We start from the raw sequence: 21324 nt of genomic DNA on the forward strand, positions 1-21324 counted from the left end.
CATTTTGAAGACGCTTTTATCCAAAGCCACGTACAATAAGTACATTTGTCAGAAGAAAGAGGGATAATATATCGCTCTCAGTGCAGTAAGGATGTTCATAGAAACAAGTGCCAAGCACTTCCAATCGCTAGGTTATCCCATTCGCCGTGTACAACAGTGTACACTGTACTGATTGGTTAGGTTAACCCATTCCCAGTCTACATCATTGTACACTGTACTCATTAGTTAGGTTAACCCATTCCCCGTGTACGACATTGTACACTACTGATTGGTTAGGTCAACCCATTCCCAGTCTAGATCACTGTACAGTGTACTGATTGCTGTGTGTGTGTGTGTGATGACAGACAGCCCGCCCTGCGCCCCAGACCAGTTCCTGTGTGGGAACGGACGCTGCATCGGCCAGAGGAAGGTCTGCAACGAGGTCAACGACTGTGGGGACGGGACAGACGAGCACCCGCACCAGGACTGCCGTGAGTACACCAGACGTGCATGCACACACACACGCGCACGAACACACACGCACATCACACGCACATGGCGCACACGCATTACTCGTGTTGCATCACTCGAGCAACACACGCCCAACACACACATGAATCACGCTCATACACACACACACACACACCCGTGCATCACGCTCACGCACACACGCATCCCACACACGCACATCACGCTCACACACACCCATCACACACACACACACACATCACACACACACACAAATCACACACACGCACATCACGCACACACGCATCCGAACGCAGAGAAAAAAAGACTTTCCTAGAGTCGATATGAAGCAGCCTCATGAATCAGTGTGAAGAGTCAATATGTTTGAGGTAAGTGAAGGAAAGCCAATACGCTCTCTCTTAGGAAATACTACATTTACTCTAATATAATAAAGGGACGGAGAAGTGATCTCATTTCTTTTACCTAATGGATTTGGCCCTTGAAGAGGAATCGATTGGTAAAACCAATCATGTACATCTGTCATCATCAGTTTCTGTATTTAGTTTTACATGTTTCAGTTGGGAGACATGTGTCCGGTTGGAGTGTGTGTGTGTGTGTGTGTGTGTGTGTGTGTGTGTGTGTGTGTGTGTGTGTGTGTGTGTGTGTGTGTGTGTGTGTGTGTGTGCGTGAGTGGACACACATGTGTTCTTGTGTGTGTATTTGTGTGTGTACACATGTGTTCTTGTGTGTATGTGCGTGTGTACACACGTGGGTGTGTGTGTGCGTGTGTACACACGTGGGTGTTGGTGTGCGTGTGTACACACATATGTAACATGTGCAACATCTTTACTACATTACCCGTGGAGCCCACTTGACATAGACACACACACAAGAACACACAAGCGTGTTCTCTTGTTTCAGTTGGGAGACGCGTGTCCGGTTGGTGGGTGTGTGTGTGTGTGTGTGTGTGTGTGTGTGTGTGTGTGTGTGTGTGTGTGTGTGTGTGTGTGTGTGTGTGTGTGTGTGTGTGTGTGTGTGTGTGTAACGTATGTAATATGTGCAACATCCTTACTACATGACCCGTGGAGCCCCCTTGTGCCCCCGCCGCCCGTCCCCTAACTCTGGCCCCGTAACGCCCTCAGGCCCGCGGTCCAGCGAGGGCGACTGCAATCAGAACAACGGAGGCTGCTCGCAGAAGTGTCAGATGGCCCGCGGGCTGGTCCAGTGCACCTGTCACACCGGCTACAGGCTCATGGAGGACGGCAAGGCCTGCCAGGGTGAGACACTCAGTTCCTGTGTGTGTGTGTGCGTGTGTGTGCTCTTGTGTGTGGGTGTTCTTATGTGTGTGCGTCTGTGGTGGTCTGTGTTCTTGTGTGTGTGTGTGTGTGAGTGTGTTGGAATGTGTGTGTTCTTGTGGGTGTGTGTTTGTGTGGGTGTGTGTTCTACTGTTTGTGTGTGTTTCTGTTCTTCTGTTTGTATGTGTGATCTTGTGTGTTTGTGTATGTGTCTGTGTGTTCATTCTTGTGTGTGTGTGTGTTATTTTTTGTGTGTGTGTTCTTATGTGTGGGTGTCTGTTCTTCTGTGTCTGTGCGTTTTTTGTATCGGCAGTGTTTTCCAAATGTGGGACTACACAAAAAGCTGTGTTGGTGTCTGTGCTTGTGTGTGTGTGTGTATTGGTGTCTATGCTTGTGTGTGTATGTGTCTGTGTGTGTATCGGCAGTGTTTTTCTAATGTCCCGGGACCACACAAAATGCTATCATGCAGGGTAAAGCGACGCTATTAATATTCATCTCCCTCTGCGGTGGCCAGTCACTGGGTCCCCAGATGATCGGGGCTTGTACTTTTGAAGATCTTTGAGTCACACTGTACTGCAACACACAGGACCGGCCGGAAGCACAATGACACGCCTGTGCTTCCCGGTCTCCCTCCCAGTCCTTCAAATGACTTTGATTGGCCGGGGATTAGATGACTCACCATGTTCCTGTTCTCGTTTTTACGAGGATCTTACAAAAAAAAGAAAGAAAATCCCTCAGGAGATCATTGTTTAAGCCGGACTCGCAAAGACGCACGTCGTGACAGCCCCCTGACAGCGCTCTCCAACGCCTTCAACCTTCAGTTCCTTCACCCCCCCCACCCCTCAGCCCCCATTTTGACATTTTTTTCCTCTCCTTCCAGATGTGGACGAGTGTGCAGAGGAGGGCTACTGCAGTCAGGGCTGCACCAACACTGAGGGGGGGTTCCAGTGCTGGTGTGTGCAGGGCTACGAGCTACGGCCAGACAAGCGGAGCTGCAAGGCCCTGGGTAAGAGTGCTGCTAACCGCTGTCGCTAAGCGCTACGCTAACTCTGCGGAGTGGAACAACGAAGCTAAGATGTGAGGGAAGATGGAAAAAGCGCGGCTGACTATAAAGGGCTTCGTCCCGCCCGTTACATAAGATGAAATGAAGAACACAGGCGCTTCAGTGTTGCTTCAGTGTGCACGTTTTGTCCTCGTCATGCGGTAACCGAATCCATGCGCCCTGCTGCGGCTCACGAGGCAGGGGGGGGAGGAGGAGGGGGGAGGGAGGGGGAGGGGGAGGAGGGGGAGGAGGCGGAGGAGGGGGTGGATGAGGAGGGGGAGGGAAGAGGAGGGAGGAGAGGGTGGAGGAGGAGGGGGAGGAGGAGGAGGGAGGAGAGGGTGGAGGAGGAGGAGGAGGAGGGGGAGGAGGAGGGAGGGGGAGGAGGAGGGAGGAGGAGGAGGAGGGAGGAGGGGGAGGAGGGAGGAGGAGGAGGGGGTGGATGAGGAGGGGGAGGGAAGAGGAGGGAGGAGAGGGTGGAGGAGGAGGGGGAGGAGGAGGAGGAGGAGGAGGAGGAGGAGGAGGAGGGGGAGGAGGAGGGAGGAGGAGGGGGAGGAGGGAGGAGAGGGAGGAGGAGGAGGAGGGAGAGGTGGAAAAGGTGGAGGAGGAGGAGGACAGCAGGGTCGAGGCTCTGGTGTGTGTTTAGATTGTGCGGTAACACCAGACTGCAGGGCCGCAGGGGTCAGCCCCATCAATCTGGGTCTTGATGGCTGGACCGGGGTGAGGGCAGCCCTGGGGAACCACCAGCGTCCAACACCGGCCTCCTTCGCCCAGAGTTATGGTGGCTGTGATTACAAGCGACCAAACCCTTCACACCTTTCGTCATCACCCGACTCCTTTTACTTTATTGCTCGCCTTTTTTATGGGTTACTTATTTTCTCCCTGTACCCGTTTCCCGCTCCGCCTCCCTCCACCTGTCCTTCTGCACTCTCGTTTCCTCTCTGTCATAATTCTTCTCTCTCTCTCTCTCTCTCTCTCCCTGCTCAACTTTTTGCCTCTCTCCTTTCCCCCAACTCAACCCTTCTCCCGCATCCTCCACTATCTTGAGTCTTGAGTCCGCAAAAGACTCAAGACTCCCTTGTTCAGAGTTGACATGGACTCTGCATAGCCTCCCCCCTTACCCCTCAACCCCCCCCTCTTATACACTTATTGTATGTTGTACGTCCTGGCACTTAAGAATAGAAATAAGCATCGTGTAGCATCTTATCCTAGCTATCTTTGTTGTAGACAGGGAATGGGTGATTGTTAACACCTAGCGGTTGTTAATGCTTGCCCCTTGGTCTATGAACGTCCTTACTGTACCGACGGAGACATATTGGTGTTTCTCTTTCTTCTGAAAAATGTACTTATTGTAAGTCGCTTTGCATAAAAGCCTCTGCTAAATTGCCTTAATGTAAATGTAATTTGTGACTCCTCCCCCTCCCCTCCTCTCCCTCCTCGCCCCTCCTCTTCCCTCCTCACCCCTCCTCTTCCCTCCTCACCCCTCCTCTCCCTCCTCCCCCCTCCACCTTTTCCCTCTCCCTCCTCCCCCCCACCCCTCCAGGTCCGGAGCCGGTCCTGCTCTTCGCCAACCGCATCGACATCCGCCAGGTGCTGCCTCACCGCTCCGAGTACACGCTGCTGCTCAACAACCTGGAGAACGCCATCGCGCTGGACTTCCACCACAGCCACGAGCTGGTGTTCTGGTCGGACGTCACGCTGGACCGCATCATGAAGGCCAACCTCAACGGCTCCAACGTGGAGGAGGTGGTGTCCACCGGCCTGGAGAGCCCAGGTGGGTCCGTGCTGCCGGAGGAGCGAGGCGTGGTCCATTCAATTACATTTTAATGATTCAAGTTCATTTTATTGTCAATTCAATTAAACATTATTTTCAATAGAGTTACATTTTATTTTCAATTAAATTAAATTTTAGTTGCAATTAAATTGTATTTTAAATTAAATGACCTTTTATTTTAAATTAAATTTTAAATTAAAAATCTCCTCCTCCTCTCTCCTCTCTTCTCTCCTCTCTTCTCTTCTCCTCTCTTATCTTCTCTCCTCTCCTCTCTTCTCCTCCTCTCTTCTCTCCTCTCCTCTCTTCTCCTCTCCTCTCTTCTCTCTCCTCCTCTCTTCTCTCCTCTCCTCTCTTCTCTTCTCTCCTCTCCTCTCTTATCCTCCTCTCTTCTCTCCTCTCCTCTCTTCTCCTCTCTTCTCTTCTATCCTCTCTTCTCTTCTCTCTTCTCTCCTCTCTTCTCCTCTTCTTTCCTTCTCTCCTCTCTTCTCCTCTCCTCTTCTTCTCTCCTCTCTTCTCCTCTCTCCTCTCCTCTCTTCTCCTCTCCTTTTCCTTCTCTCCTCTCCTCTCCCCTCCCCTCCTCTCCTCTCTCCCCGTCCCGCTCCCAGGGGGGCTGGCCATCGACTGGATCCACGACAAGCTGTACTGGACCGACTCCGGGACGTCCCGCATCGAGGTGGCCAACCTGGACGGGACGCACCGCAAGGTCCTCCTCTGGAAGAGCATGGAGAAGCCCCGCGCCATCGCCCTGCACCCCATCGAGGGGTACGCGCACACACACACACACTCTGGCGCACACTTGCACGCACACTCACACACACAAACTCGGGCACACAAACTCAGGCACACACACCCACACTTGCGCACACACACTGGACGCACAAATACTGGCGCGCACACTCAAATTCGCGCATATCCACACTTGGGCAGCTCTCACACCACAGGACTTAATGAATTTGATCCGCGGCAGATGGTTTTCAAAGGAACATAAACTCAAAGATATATCCCCTGTAGGGTTGTCCCAGTTGTAATGTGGCACACGGGCAGTGAGGGATTCAAGTGTTGCTGCCAGAGTCTCGCCTAAAGGCGAGCATCTGCCCTGAACACGTGTTTCCTAACAGCCGAGGTGGCTAACTATGTTTTCCACTCAGTCCTCCCGCGCTGCGGTGGCAGGAGAAAGATTCTTAAATGATGCCCTGGAGAAATTTAGAAGCGAGAACACTCGCTCGGCTTATTAGGTAGCTCATCTACATAAGCTAATTGAAAATATATTAAAAACTACCTGAAATTGTCAGAACGATGCAGCGTATTGAAGGTGGTTTGGAACTAACTGCAACAAAGGACTGACAAACACAAACACACACACTCACACACTCACACACACATTGAGCCAGTTGTTTGTGTCAAAGAGGTCCTTCTATCATCGTATACAAAACAAGTGGCTTTATCTTGTTAGCTAGCCCTCACTGTTTATCTCTGTTTGTGTTTGTGTGGATGTGTTTGTGTGTGTATGTCCATGGATGTGTCTGTGCGTGCGTCTGCGTCTGTGTGTGTGTGTGTGTGTGTGTCTGTGCGTCTGTGTGCGCGTGTGTCGTCTCCAGTAAGATCTACTGGACAGACTGGGGCACCACCCCGCGCATCGAGTACTCCAACATGGACGGCTCCAACCGCCGCATCATCGCCGACACCCACCTGTTCTGGCCCAACGGGCTGACCATCGACTACGCCGGCCACCGCATGTACTGGGTGGACGCCAAGCACCACGTCATCGAGAGAGCCGACCTGGACGGGCGCAACCGCAAGGCCGTCATCAGCCAGGGTGAGCGTCAGGCACACACACGGCTTTTGTACAACCTCATACTCACGGGGCCTGCCCGTAATTCCGACGACTCATTGTTCCGTCGTCTCAATGGTCCGAAATAGTTCCCATTAAATCGACATGCCACTATTCCGACGGTTCAATGTTACGAAAACGGAACCCATTGGTCCGAAGGGCCGTTTGTCCGATAAGTCAAAGAAGAGGCGCATTAGGCCGACGGTTCAATATGCCGAATAGGCCTTTATTTAAAGAGTTTTATGTCTCTCTCTCTCTCTCTCTCTCTCTCTCTCTCTCTCTCTCTCTCTCTCTCTCTCTCTCTCTGTCTCTCTGTCTCTCTCTCTCTCTCTTCACTTTGCTCTCCAATATTCATCGTGAACGTGATATGTAGGCCTAGGTTGTATTTTGGTGCTTAGTGTGAGAGAGAGGTATAAAACTCTTTATATGTAGGCCTATTCAGCATATTGAACCGTCGGCCTAATGCGCCTCTTCTTTGACTTATCGGACAAACGGCCCTTCGGACCAATGGGTTCCGTTTTCGTAACATTGAACCGTCGGCATAGTGGCATGTCGATTTAATGGGAAATACTTCGGACCATTGAGACGTTGGAACAATGAGGCGTCGGAATTACGGCATTGCACCATACTCATGTGATAGTGTTTTTGTCCTGTTGGGATGGGTAGAAATGCAGCAGGAGCGTGGTGTGATGGTTGGCTGGTTGGCTGGTGCAAACCTGGAGAAACAGAACAGCCTGTTCTGTGTTTGCAGGCATCATATTAAATAGTTTTTGTGGATTTTGGTTTGGATATTAAGCCTGCTGGTGTTGATACATAACGCTACGTGCTGCTCAGCAACACGGGTGGGTGGGTAAATGATGAAACGCTGTGTGTCCGGGCACTGTTAAAACACTGATACACTGTTTAAATACGCACACGTACTTATGTTAAGTGTTACCATGGTGGGGCACTTTATTATACTATGTGGAGTTAATCTATGGCATATTTCTAGTATGCGTGTGTGTGTGTGTGTGTGTGTGTGTGTGTGTGTGTGTGTGTGTGTGTGCGTGTGTGCGCGTGTGTGCGTGTGTGTGTGAATGCATCCAATAAACGTCAAATGTCTTCTCAGTCAAGTGCGTCTGTTTACGTTGCTCATTCCCATGGCGTAGTGTTGTTTCCACGTTGAGTGCATTTGTGCACAAAAACAGGATCTGGCATGTGCAGATGATGTGTTTCGCCGTGATTCCCATCTTCTGCACACACTCGCACAAATATACACACAATTACACAAATACAAACACACTAATATATACACACACACACACATACACACACAGATACAAACGCAGAAACACACAGACACACACACACACACACACACACACACACACACACACACACACACACACACACACACACACACACACACACACACACACACTCAAATATAAACACACACACACACTGAAATATACGCACACTCAAATATATACACACACATAATCACACACACACACACAGTCACACGCACACGCACACACTCTGGCTTGCCTCTCAGGCCTCGTATTGCAGCAGGGAGATTTTGCGATGAGGACGAGTGCCAGGAAAGCAACAGTATTAAGTTCCCCAGCCGGGCCACACTTCCCACATCGCAGAAAGAAAACTGTAAATATATGAATAATAATCGCGCCAGACATTTACGGGCCTGGCTCCCGCCGCACCGTGGCGGGGCCCACACAACGCACGGCCCCGACGGAAGCCAAGACACACAGCAGTATTAAGAACAATGGGACTGGTGATTGAGCCACGGCGACCGCGGCCGATCTCTGCGCTGTGTTATTGAACTGATTTCTCCTTCCTCCTCTCGTCAGCTAACGTTAGTGTCCCCTCTGTTTGAACGGAGAGCGTGGGGAGGGACGGGAGCCACCGGGGGAGATAGCCCTTTTAGAAGAAGGCCCCAAGAAGGACGGGGGGGGGGGGCCGGGGTGGTGGGGGGGGGGGGGGCTGTTTGATTAGAGGAGGGTGGTGTTGAGGTGGTGGGTGCGTGGGTGGGGGGGGGGGGGGGGGGTGAGGTTAGAGGGCTGGGCCTCCTTGATGATGTGTGCTTAGAGGATAAAAGTCTGTAATTGGCCTTGTCCTTCCAACCAAAGCCTCTGTTTGCTCACACAAGGGATAGAACAAATAGTGTGTGTGTGTGTGTGTGTGTGTGTGTGTGTGTGTGTGTGTGTGTGTGTGTGTGTGTGTGTGTGTGTGTGTGTGTGTGTGTGTGTGTGTGTGTGTGTGTGCGTCTCAAATTTGGCAAGCGTGTGTGCACTTAAGTTCAACGATTAGCAAGTGTGTGTGTGTGTGTGTGTGTGTGTGTGTGTGTGTGTGTGTGTGTGTGTGTGTGTGTGTGTGTGTGTGTGTGTGTGTGTGCGTGCGCACATAGCTGAAACACAGCCTGAATCTCTGCTGCCACTCGCCTGCCTACCCTCCTGCACGTATTGAAATAGCTTGCGGGCGGCTGAGGTATGTTTGAAGGTGAGAGAGAGAGAGGACGAGGGTGAATCGTGACCCCCCCACCCCCCCCACCCGTGGTTCACACCCTGGTGGCTTACAGCTGTCTCCTCAGCTGTCCCGGAACAAGTGCAAAGGACCCCTGGCACAATGCACGAGGAGACACACACAGACACACACAGACACACACAGACACACACAGACACACAGACACACACACACACACACACACACACACACACACACACAGACACACACACACACACACACACACACGTAAAAGCTAGCCCGAGTGTGTGTGCGCCCGAGTATGTGTGTGTGTGCCCATGTGTGTGTGCGAGAGTGTGCGTGCCCGTGTGCGTGCCCGGGTGTGTTTCCATGTGTGTGATCATTAAGCGGTGCGTCTCGGCCTGGATAGGATCAGAAGGTGGTCCACCTATTGAGCGTCGCCTTACCCACACACACCTGGGGGTGTCGGGGGGGGGGGGGGGGGGGGGGTCAGGGGGAAATACGCTGACGCAGACACAGCGGTGGTAGGCACAGAAGTGGTTTCAGACGACACAGCTGTGGTGGAGTTCAGCTCCCTGCTCAGGGACCTAATGAGAAAATAAGACAGTTTATAAACACACGCCCGCACACGCACGCACACAGGTCCTCATGAGTCATTATTATTATTGTTGTTATTAGTCCCTGTCCAATTTCACTCGTTAACCACTTGACATTAAAGTAAGCTGTAAAACAGGGCCATTAGAAATAGCAGGCCTGGGTTCTCAAACAGCCCCTTACTACCACCAGCTCTTTGAAGCACAGAACCCCATTAAAGAACCCGCTGCTCGCTGCAGACGACTCCGATCTGAAGACGAGAGGGAAGAGGAGGAGAAGGGCGGGGAGGGGGGGGAGGGGGGCCATGGGGAGGAGAGCATAGGAACGATTCACCCTGGGAACATGTTCCCCCATGACGACCAGTCCTCCCTCCAGCCCGTCCCCGTCCTGGAGACACTAATAGACGGCGGGGTACGCTTTGATCCCGGGCATGTTCCGACGGCGGGCCTTGGAAGCCCGGCCGCAGCGTAACCAGCATCAGGGCCAATGGGAAGCGGGCTAACGGAAAGCAGCCCGCCCTGCGGCCTCCCAGTAAGGAAAGTGAGTCGTCAGCCCGACCTGGCGATTTTGAAACCGCCATCGGGTGCGGTACAAAATCGCGGCGGGATCCGTTTCCATCCACTTCTCCGTGCCGACGGCCTGCCAAACGTGGCCTTTGTTTCCCCCCCCCTCCGCCATGTGGTTCCCGTCGTGCGGGCTCACTCTTGGGTCACGTGCATCCCATCATACGTCGACAGGAGTGAGCTGTTCAGGGCGGCGTAGGGCTCAGGAGGCAGAGCGGGTTGGCTGGTCCCCAGAAGGTCGCTGGTTCGATCCCCGGCTCCTCCTAGCCGAGTGTCCGGGTGTCCCCGAGCGAGACGCCTCACCCTGACTGCTCCCGACGAGCTGGCTGTCGCCCTGCGTGGCTGACGCCGCCGTCGGTGTGTGAACGTGTGCATGTGTGCATGAACGGGTGAATGTTAGGCGATATTGTAAAGCGCTTTGAGAGGCCACTGGTTAGAGAAGCGCAGTATGAATGCAGTTCATTCATTCAGTCTGTGGTTCTGTTTTTCCCTCTAGGGCTCCCTCACCCGTTTGCCATCACGGTGTTCGAGGACAGCCTGTACTGGACGGACTGGCACACCAAGAGCATCAACAGCGCCAACAAGTTCACGGGCAAGAACCAGGAGATCATCCGCAACAAGCTGCACTTCCCCATGGACATCCACACGCTGCACCCGCAGAGGCAGCCCGCAGGTGGGGGGGACGGCGACCGTCTGGCACACAATAGGCCCACTGGTGATTCACCCAGAGGAGCGTTGATTAGGTCTTGAGGCATGAGGGTTGGGGTTAAAGACGGTCCTTTTGGATGAAGAAGAGACGAGAACATTTTGGGAGGGGAAAAGTTGAGGGCGAGACGGAGTGAGTGGGGGGAGAGGAGAGATGGGAGAAGTTAAGGTGGGGGAGAGAGAGAAGGGGAGGGAGGAGAAGGGAAAGGAGTGAGTGAGAGAAGTAGAGGAGAATTACAGAGAAGGGGAACCGAGCGAGAGGAGAGGAAACGAGTGTGCAGAAGGACAGGTGGAAGGAGGCAGACACTTTCTTGGCCTTGCAGCCCGGGGCCCGAGCAAGTACGGAATTTCCGTTCCCCGTTTCAGCGCTGTCTCCGTTTTTAAGCAGGGCTGCTCTGGTCTCTTCTTTTGTCTCGTCATGACGGTGTGTCTTCTCGCCACTCTCTCCCAGGTGGGCGGAGCCGCTGTGGTGCCAACAACGGGGGCTGCAGCCACCTCTGTCTCCCTAGCAACAAGACGTACATGTGCGCATGCCCCACGGGCTTCAAGAAGGTCGACCACTCCAACTGTGCCAAAAGTGAGTATTCTCACCGTTAAGAAAGGGCTGTAGTATGTTAAATGGGTTGTAGACGTGTAGTAGACTTGATGTTGTGGGTTGTTACCTTTTGATTTAATATGTTAGATTCACGGGTCAACATTTAATTTAATTACATTAAATTGTATTTGTGTAGCCCTTAATCAAAGGTACACTCTCAAAAGTTTTAAGGCCATCTATATATAGGACACAACATTGTGAATTTAGCTTCTAGATTTATACAAATAATACAAATGTAAAGAAAAACGTCCCCAAAAAAAAGAAGGCAATTCTTATAATACTTCTAAGATGATATTAATTCCGGGAATCGTCAGAGACACCTAACACGTCTGCATTCCTTTATTAATCCTCGGTGTCGGTTTACCGCAAATATTTGATGTTCATGGGACCTGCGGTCATATCAGGCCTTCCCGTGCGTACCTGGGACTGAACGCCCCTATCGCTAACCGCACGCCTCCCAGGGAGGACACACTATCCTGGGCGCTTTGTGCTCCAGTATCCCTTTCATAAATAAGACTTCGGCCGGGTAGCGCGTATTCTCTGACAGGACTGGTTTAGAGGTGCAATAACAATAAAGCTGATGCGTTCAGCGCTAAGCACGAAAAAATGAGTCCCTAGTCCCTTAAGGCCATAAAGTAATAAAATACCGACGCAGCGAGACAAACGAGGAACGTCATACTTTGTGATGATAAAGATGTAGGGAAAATTATTACTGACATTTTATTTTTTTGCTAAATGTAATGGATGAGGAAACTGGAGAGCTGAAATAGGGAGCTAAAAATTAAGAAGTAAAAGGGGTTGCATAAAACATGTTATCATGGGAAAACATTCTGATTTATCACAAATTCCAATAGGCCAAATCACCTTTTTTATAAAGAGAGATCAATGTGAAATGCATAGAAAAGCTAAATAACGTTGTTATTGTAGAATAAAATGTGTAGCGTTGTGTGTGTGTTAGTGTTGTTGTTGCTGTGCTCTATGTTGACCCCCTTCCCCCCCTCCCCTCCAATGGTTAAACCTAGAATACTGACAGAAGACCTCTGGTCTTTAATCAGGTCTTGACAAGTTCCTGCTTTTTGCCCGAAGGACGGACATCCGACGGATCAGCTTCGACACCGAGGACATGTCGGATGACGTCATCCCTCTGGCCGACGTGCGCAACGCTGTGGCCCTGGACTGGGACAGCAAGGAGGGCTACGTGTACTGGACCGACGTCACCACTGACTCCATCAACAGGGCCTTGTGGAACGCCACCAAGCAGGAGGTTAGTAGCCCGCCAAGCACTCTAGACCCCCCCCCCGTCCACCGCCCTGCGACATGACGAGCATAGATAAGCCATTGCACCACAGTGTTTTACAACCACAAATAAGTCACAATTTGTCACATTTACCAAAGCGTGAAAACATTGTTTTATTAATGCTACAGTGCCACCTATAGGTGAGGATGCGGAATTACAACTGTTGTCGTTAAAAGCATTGTGAGTTGGACGACTTGGTCAATCTGATGTATTGGTCTTACTCTTCATTAGGTGGTGGTGGACACCAGTCTGGAGAGTCCTGCTGGCCTGGCCATCGACTGGGTGACCGACAAGCTCTACTGGACCGATGCTGGTAAAAAATATATACATATATATAAAATGGCACTGAATGCGCGCAATCTTTGTCCTGCCCCTTTTGAATACCATAAATGTAAATGTGTGTATGTATACACTTGTGTATATATATTTTTTTGTATGCTGAATTAATATCTGACGAAGACGAAGTCCCCGTGGTGTTAAGTATTTGCTCTGGCTCCTGATTTGTGTCTCAGGAACGGATCGCATCGAGGTGTCCAACGCGGACGGGACCATGAGAACCGTGCTGATCTGGGAGAACCTGGACCGGCCCAGGGACATAGTGGTGGACCCCATAGGAGGGTGAGTCGCCCGTCAACAACAACCACCGGTTTATAAACCAAACACACCAGGGCACGCAGAGAGTGAGGTACCTCTCTGGAGCCGTGCATATCTAGATCGATAGAGAGACGGATAGACGGATACTTTAGTGATCACCTCCGGGAAACTCAGGTATCCAGCAGCTCACAAAGTCAGTCAACAGACAATTGACAAACAACAAAATGGACAAACAGGAAAAGTCTGTAAAATAAGTCAATCGAAATTGAGCAATATTGCACATAATTACAAATATATTTAAAAACGAGCCAGAGATGTATGTACAAATAAATAGATCAGGATGTCCCCTGATGCAGTCTGATGGTTCCGACCCCCTCAGGCTCATGTACTGGACCGACTGGGGCGCCAACCCCAAGATCGAGCGGGCGGGGATGGACGCGTCAGACCGCCTGGTAATCATCTCGTCCAACCTGACGTGGCCCAACGGCCTCGCCATCGACTACGAGACGCAGCGCCTCTACTGGGCCGACGCCGGCACCAAGGTCATCGAGTTTGGGAACTTCGACGGCACCGACCGACAGGTACGCATCGTTTGTCGGATTGTCTCGATTTTCAATAATGACGTCAGAGTGATGACGACGAATACGATAAAAACTATCTATACTATAACTAACTATAACTAAAATATATGATAAAAAAAATAAGGAAATTGTTTTTGGAGCCTGGATTTGATCCACTCACTTAAACTCGTTTCGTATTTTCCCTGCTCTGTCCGTCTGACTGTGGATTGGCCAGGTGTTGATTGGCAGCCAGTTGCCCCACCCCTTCGGCCTGACGCTGCATGAGGATAGGCTGTACTGGACGGACTGGCAGTCCAAGAGCATCCAGAGTGCGGACAAGCTCACCGGCCTGGGGCGGCGCACGCTGGCCGAGAACCTGGAGAACCTCATGGACATCCACATGTTCCACCGCCACCGCGAGACAGGTGTGTTTGTGGGAGGGAGGGAGAGAGAGGGAGGGGGAGAGAGAGAGAGAGAGAGAGGGAGAGAGGGAGAGAGAGAGAGAGGGAGAGAGGGTGAGAGGGTGAGAGGGTGAGAGAGAGAGGGAGGGAGGGAGGGAGGGAGAGAGAGAGACTCTATAACTGTGTTTGAGGTCAAACTGTCGTCGCCGTTGGAAACCACCTTGCCTGTTTGCGATGGTAAACAGTAGATCCCGTTCCACCTCAAGATGTAAACACCTTCGGTTCGTTCAATCTCACGAAACCCCGGCGTCGGGGTCGGGCCGCGCTCCAAGCGACTGGGGAATCAATCAAGCGTATTGGTCCTCTGTTATAATTCACACAACGAGCCGCCAGCCCATGCCCAGCAGGGCCGTAGTGGCAGCTGACAGCAGGGGGGGGGATTAGGGGCCAGGTAAACCGATCCCAGCACCCTGGCTCAGAGGGCAGACGACACCCCGGGTGCTAAATACCTAGCCTCTCTCCTTTCACTGATGTATAGAAGGTCCCTGTCCTCCCCCCCCCCCCCTCCCCCCAACCAGGCCCTGGAATGCTTTTGTTCAGCCCGGCTCACCGCCTGCCAATCTCCTCGTCCATCTCCCCCTTATTCCACTCAGTATATCCATGTCTTTTTTACGTCAGATAGACTCTAGATTTATTAAACATATGCATAGATATATGCATATATTTAATAAATCGTTAACTCATCCGCATTGTCCGCCAGTATGGATATTGACCATATTTGAAGTTCTGTCTCACTATTGCCTTTTTAATATCGATTTTTTTAACTGACCTGATAAAAACATATATCTAGATCAAATATATTTTTACATAGGTTCTATCTCTGTAGCTAACTTGAGATACTGAAGTTCGCAATAGTGATAGAGTGAACGTCGCTCCACACATGCACGCAGACTGTGTCCCGGCAGGAGGAAATGCCACGGTGACATTTACACACACATTTATACGCTGTCGTATAAACCATTTGTGTCCCGTCCCGCAGTGAGTAACCCGTGTGCTGTGAGCAACGGGGGCTGCAGCCACCTGTGTCTCCTGGCCCCCTCCCCACTGACCTCCAGCTGTGCCTGTCCCACCGGCATCAACCTGCAGACAGACGGGAAGACCTGCACTCCCGGTACGACGCCAGCAGACAACTTTAACGACTCGAACCGAGTTTGGATTTTCTAGGATTTAAATTGACATGTTAAGGGGTTTAGTGTTGTTGCTCAAATGCTAAATGGACTGCATTTATACCGCACTTTTCTTACCAGTGGCCATTCAAAGCGCTTTACAATATTGCCTCACATTCTGCCATTCATGCACACATTCACACACTCTAGCTAGGAGGAGCCGGGGATCGAACTAGCAACCTTCCGGTTACAAGCCAACCCACGCTACCTCCTGAGCCACATGCAGTATAGTTATGTGTGTGTGTGTGTTTGTGGGTGTTTCAGGAATGAGCAGCTTCCTGATCTTTGCCAGGAGGACAGACATCAGGATGGTGTCCCTGGACATCCCCTACTTTGCCGACGTGGTGCTGGCCGTCAACAGCACCATGAAGAACACCATCGCCATCGGAGTCGACCCCACGGAAGGTGTGTGTGCTCTCCCCCCCCCCCCCCCTCCCCCTTTGCTCTGGCCTTTGAGGGGTGCATAATGATGAGTTGCACTGTCGGTGGGGTTGCATTTGACTGCAGTGGCGGTCGCAAACCCACCCCGAGTCTCCATGGTGACACACGATGTGCACAGGGGCCATCTGAACAAGCACCCCCTCTCAATCAGGCTATTTAGTTTTATTAGAGTGTGTGTGTGTGTGTGTGTGTGTGTGTGTGTGTGTGTGTGTGTTTGTGTTTTTGGTATTTTCTTCCTAATTGTATTTGTATTTATTTGTGACATTAAAAAGGCAAGGAATTCAACTGGGTGAACTAATATGTGCACAATGGCGCCCCCTGCAGGAAAAGTGTATTGGTCCGACAGCACGCTGAAGAAGGTCAGCCGGGCCAACATGGACGGCAGCGAGCATGAGGAAATCATCGCCACTGGTGAGCTCTGCTCCAGGTTTACACTGTGACCAACACTAGTATGTTGTTTCTAATTATGCCCCATTTCTCTCACCTTCAGCTTATGTCAAAAGGTTCATTTAAATTCAATTGTGTTTGTATCACCCTTAATCCCCTGTACAGACTCAAAGTGCTTAACAGGCCGTATATGTATGACCCCCCCTGACCCTAGCCCCCCAGAGGGCAAGAAAAAACTCCCTTAATTAGCAGGGAGGAATTCTTGAGAAGGAACGCAGACCTCCTTCCAGAGATGATCAGGAGTGCAATGGGGGCCATCATTTACACACACACACACACACACACACACACACACACACACACACACACACACACACACACACACACACACACACACACACACACACACACACACACACACACAACAAATACATACATACAGGCAAAACGTTTTAAACCGTTTTGTGATGGGGTGCTTGCCGGAGAGGGCATTCTTTGAGTTTCATTTTCACGCATAAATGGGCATATACTGAGGCATCCTGCAAAAAGGTTGACAACTTCTGCAGGTAACCTCTTCCTGCACCCACCTGCTCCCACTGTGTTCCCCGTCCTCAACGCGTCTCTGTCGTCACAGGCCTCATGACGACGGACGGCCTGGCGGTCGACGCGATCGGCCGGAAGATCTACTGGACTGACACGGGCACCAACCGCATCGAGGTGGCCAACCTGGACGGCTCCATGCGCAGGGTCCTGATCTGGCAGAACCTGGACAGCCCGCGGGCCATCGCGCTCTACAACGAGAAGGGGTGAGCCCAGAGACACCTTAAACTGTACATCCCTGGGCTACTGGTTAAGGAGTTGGACCGGTTACCGGAGGGTTACAAAAACTGTCTAGATGTGTGCTGGATAGATCAGCCACCAGCCTACCCAGTGGACTGTGGCAAATGATGCTTATCTATCCATCAGGTCTCGGGTTAGGGTTAGGGTCAGTTTGTTGGCTATATTCTTATAGGGGGAGCCAATAAGCTACACTTTAAGTTAAATGCACGACTTGGCCGCCCTTATGAATGAGTTAATGAGTTGCTAAAGTTGAGCAACGTTTCTTCTCAGAAGTGACTTATGAGCGTCGATGAACCAGTTTCCTGCCCCCGACTTTAAGACTTTTAGACGCGTCCTGATACTAGATCAGGTGGTTCCCTCTCCACGTCTTAACTCCGCTCTGTCCCCGGCGCCCAGGTACATGTACTGGACGGACTGGGGCGAGAACGCCAAGCTGGAGCGCGCCGCCATGGATGGCACGGACCGAGCCGTGCTGATCAGCAACAACCTGGGCTGGCCCAACGGCCTCGCCATCGACAAGGCCGGGGCCCAGCTGCTGTGGGCCGACGCCCACACTGAGGTCAGCCCCCCGCCCCTCACCCCCCCCATCCCAATACTGTACGCCCCCATGAGAGCTTAATAGCTTGAAACCGGTGTCCTCCCCTGTTGTAAGACCCTTAACTAGGGCTGGGCAATAATTCGATTACGATTATTAATCGCGATAAAACTCACGTCGATTACGACGATAAGCATTAGACATAAATGCTCGATATTAAAAATAAATAAAAATAAAATAATTGTATTTACATTATTTTCAATAGGTTACAAGGCAAGCTACCTTATATTGTTCTGTTGGAAGCAGATAAAACACGTTTGTGAAGTTAAATGTTTATATTTAAATGTGATTAAATGTTCCCTTATCACAAATATGGTTATAAACAAAAAAGTATGGTTTAACTAATGAACACTCTAGTTTCTTCAGGCTGCAGCAGTATCAAATCATATATCGTGATTAATATCGATCAATATCAAAAAAATAATCGTGATAATATTTTTTGCAATATCGCCTAGCCCTACCCTTAACCTTCTTCAAAGTATTTAGTTGTTGTTGAGCATATTGAGATAATTTGAATAGTTTGAGATGCAGGGTTTTAAATAATGGACATTAAATATCTAATATATATATTCTTAATGCTTCTCATTGCTTAAAAATGATCTTAATGAGATGAGATTCGTCGTAGTTCTATGATGACCGAAACCATTGGACTGCGCTGTACCAAACCAAGACGAAGGGGCAGCCCTGTCAATCCCAGTTTCCCACCAGTGTAACCACACGCAACAATGCAGCCCCACGTCAACCACCCCCTCCGCATGCTCAACGAAGAGAAGGAACGCCGTTCACCCCCGTGGCGGCGGTGAGTTTAACCCTCTGTGCTCTGTGCTCTCTGCAGCGCATCGAGGCGTCCGACCTCAACGGGCTGAACCGCCGCACCTTGGTGTCCCCGGTGCAGCACCCGTACGGCATGACCCTCCTGGGGCCCCACATCTACTGGACCGACTGGCAGAGCCGCAGCATCCAGCGGGCCGACAAGGCCAGCGGGGCCAACGCCATCACCGTGGTCTCCAACCTGCCGGGGCTGATGGACATCCAGGCGGTCGACCGCGCCACACCGCTGGGTATGTCACCCCTCTGCCGCGAGTTTGACTCTCCGTTCATGCACACATTGGTTGGTGTCTTCCTCAAGGACACCTCGACACTCACGCTAGGAAGAGCCGGGCATCGAACTAGCAACCTACCGGTTAACAGCCAACCCGCTCTACCTCCTGAGCCACATGGCCGCCCGAGTCTATCGTAATCTTCTTCAATCTCTCTCTCTCTCTCTCTCTCTCTCTCTCTCTCTCTCTCTCTCTCTCTCTCTCTCTCTCTCTCTCTCTCTCTCTCTCTCTCTCTCTCTCTCTCTCTCTCTCTCTCTCTCTCTCTCTCTCTCTCTCTCTCTCCCTCCCAGCCTTCAACAGGTGCGGGCGTATGAACGGCGGCTGCACCCACCTGTGCCTCCCGCGGCCCAACAGCACGTCCTGCGCCTGCCCCACCGGCGTGTTGCTCAAGGGCGACGGCAGGTCGTGCGACGACTCGCCCGAGACCTACCTGCTGTTCTCCAACCGGGTGAGCGTGCGCCGCATCTCGCTGGACACCAACGACCACACGGACGTGCACGTGCCGGTGCCCGAGCTGCACAACGTCATCTCCCTGGACTACGACAGCGTGGACGGCAAGCTCTACTACACCGACGTCACGCTGGATGTCATCAGGTAGCCGCGCACGCACGCACACGCACACAAGCCCACACGCAAATCATATCTGCATCAAACGCATACAATCTCCCCTCCATGAAACTAGGGTTTCATAAATGCAGAAATAGTAGTTAGAATATAGATTACCCACATACTATGTTGTTTAAAGGTCCCATGACATGCCACCCGGTGTGAGTGTGGTTAGACTTCACACTCTCACCTGGTGGCATGTCATGGGACCTTTAAAGAATGTTGGCGCAGAGAGGCAAGAATGAGCCTTTGTCTAGGTACAGTGTGACCTCGGCTAACATCAACGCATAAAGCCTCAATCTTTCCAAAGCCCCTACCCCATTATGAATGACGTGTATCATTCACTGTAATTTAGGTTGGATTGAGGCGCTTGCTTGAGAGTTATTACCGCACCGTCACTAACAAACAAAATGGCCGCATCTTCTCTCTCTCTTCGTCCAGACGTTCCAACCTGGACGGCACGGGCATGGAGACGGTGATCAGCCAGGGCCTGAAGACCACCGACGGGCTGGCGGTGGACTGGGTGGCCCGCAACATGTACTGGACCGACACCGGCCGCAACACCATCGAGGTGGCCCGGCTGGACGGCACCTGCCGCAAGGTCCTGGTCAACAACAGCCTGGACGAGCCCAGAGCCATCGCCGTCTTCCCCAGCAAAGGGTGAGACGGGGGGGGGACAGTAGAGGGCGCTGTAGGGAGGGGGAGACGGGGGACAGTAGGGGGCGCTGTAGGGAGGGGGAGTGGGAGACAGGGGACAGTAGGGGGCGCTGTAGGGAGGGTGAGACACAGATTGAGCTCATTTGTGATATTTGTCGTAGCAAGGGATTCAATAATAACAACACTGTGTTAGCAATGCTGAACCGCTATACGGAATATTATAAAAGAAGAAAACATGCATCCAACTTGGAATTTGTTGCTTGTTTTTGACCTCATCGTCTCTTTATTGGTTTAACCCTCTAGCTTCCTCCCTCCACCTCCAGGTATCTGTTCTGGACAGACTGGGGACACATCGCCAAGATCGAGCGCTCCCATCTGGACGGCTCTGACCGCAAGGTCCTCATCAACACGGACCTGGGCTGGCCCAACGGGCTCACCCTGGACTACGACACGCGCAGGTACGTGGTGGCCGTGGGCGGGTGTGTGTGTGTGTGTGTGTGTGTGTGTGTGTGTGTGTGTGTGTGTGTGTGGGTGTGTGTGTGTGTGTCCACTTGCACGACAGTGCTTGAGGTCAAACTGGAACTGTCGTCACCGGTGGTGATGGTGTGTGTGTGAATGCGTTTGTGACCAAAGTAGTTTGTGAACATTAATATTGTTATTAAATTCCGGTGCTGACTTGCATGTGTTTGATCATTCTCTGGCCAGCGGGCTCAGCATGTAGAGGTCAGATCCATTCTCTGAACGCCCACAGCGTGTGTTGACATCGATGGTGTTTCTGTTCTCTGTCGCAGGATTTTCTGGGTGGACGCCCACCTCGACCGGATCGAGAGCTCAGACCTGAACGGGAAGCTGCGTCAAATCCTCGTCAGCCCTGTCTCACACCCCTTTGCCCTCACGCAGGTACCCCACCCCCCCCACCCCTCTCCCCGACGGGGTACCACCCTCTCCTGTGCTCCCTCTCGCCCCTCACTCCTCCACTCATCCAGCCACTGCGTTGTGACACCACTCTGTTGTGACGTGCCCACCTCGACACCCCTACTGAGAGCTCATTACAACGTAAACCATTCCTTCTCCTTTTCCATCTCTGACCTTCATTTTTCTTCCCTTCTTTTTGTCTCCAACCCCCCCCCCTCCCCCACCCTGTTCTCTTTCCCTCTTTTCCTCCTTGTTCCCCACCCCTCCCCTCCCCGGCTCCTTGTCCGTCTGTGTTCCTCCTCTTTTCCCCTACCTTTTCTTCCTCTCTGTGTTTGTCTCTCTCTCTCTCTCCCTTTCTCCTCCTCTCCCGGTGTCCCC

At 51.7% G+C, this 21324-nt stretch overlaps 1 protein-coding gene and 1 non-coding gene across 4 annotated transcripts in view; both read left to right on the forward strand.

Annotated features, from left to right (window-relative positions):
• The window catches only part of lrp4 (low density lipoprotein receptor-related protein 4), a 78491-nt gene that overhangs the window by 53140 nt on the left and 4027 nt on the right, over positions 1 to 21324 (forward strand). For all 3 annotated transcript variants that reach the window (XM_030377383.1, XM_030377384.1, XM_030377385.1), the window contains exons 9-31: positions 345 to 470; positions 1590 to 1724; positions 2623 to 2748; positions 4325 to 4555; positions 5161 to 5317; positions 6154 to 6371; positions 10524 to 10700; positions 11184 to 11309; positions 12383 to 12591; positions 12856 to 12937; positions 13137 to 13242; positions 13598 to 13799; positions 14014 to 14203; positions 15219 to 15350; positions 15670 to 15810; positions 16171 to 16257; positions 16868 to 17039; positions 17470 to 17632; positions 18504 to 18729; positions 19059 to 19362; positions 19816 to 20034; positions 20355 to 20489; positions 20823 to 20931. In XM_030377383.1, coding sequence (XP_030233243.1) covers positions 345 to 470; positions 1590 to 1724; positions 2623 to 2748; positions 4325 to 4555; positions 5161 to 5317; positions 6154 to 6371; positions 10524 to 10700; positions 11184 to 11309; positions 12383 to 12591; positions 12856 to 12937; positions 13137 to 13242; positions 13598 to 13799; positions 14014 to 14203; positions 15219 to 15350; positions 15670 to 15810; positions 16171 to 16257; positions 16868 to 17039; positions 17470 to 17632; positions 18504 to 18729; positions 19059 to 19362; positions 19816 to 20034; positions 20355 to 20489; positions 20823 to 20931 — 3773 coding nt within the window. The remainder of the gene's footprint in view (positions 1 to 344; positions 471 to 1589; positions 1725 to 2622; positions 2749 to 4324; positions 4556 to 5160; positions 5318 to 6153; positions 6372 to 10523; positions 10701 to 11183; positions 11310 to 12382; positions 12592 to 12855; positions 12938 to 13136; positions 13243 to 13597; positions 13800 to 14013; positions 14204 to 15218; positions 15351 to 15669; positions 15811 to 16170; positions 16258 to 16867; positions 17040 to 17469; positions 17633 to 18503; positions 18730 to 19058; positions 19363 to 19815; positions 20035 to 20354; positions 20490 to 20822; positions 20932 to 21324) is intronic.
• On the forward strand, positions 15865 to 15981 carry LOC115559383 (small nucleolar RNA SNORD67). The gene has a single exon (XR_003979528.1). It is a non-coding gene; the product is annotated as a small nucleolar RNA SNORD67 (small nucleolar RNA).

The sequence above is a fragment of the Gadus morhua genome, chromosome 14, assembly GCF_902167405.1.
Source record: "Gadus morhua chromosome 14, gadMor3.0, whole genome shotgun sequence".
Lineage (NCBI taxonomy): Eukaryota > Metazoa > Chordata > Actinopteri > Gadiformes > Gadidae > Gadus > Gadus morhua.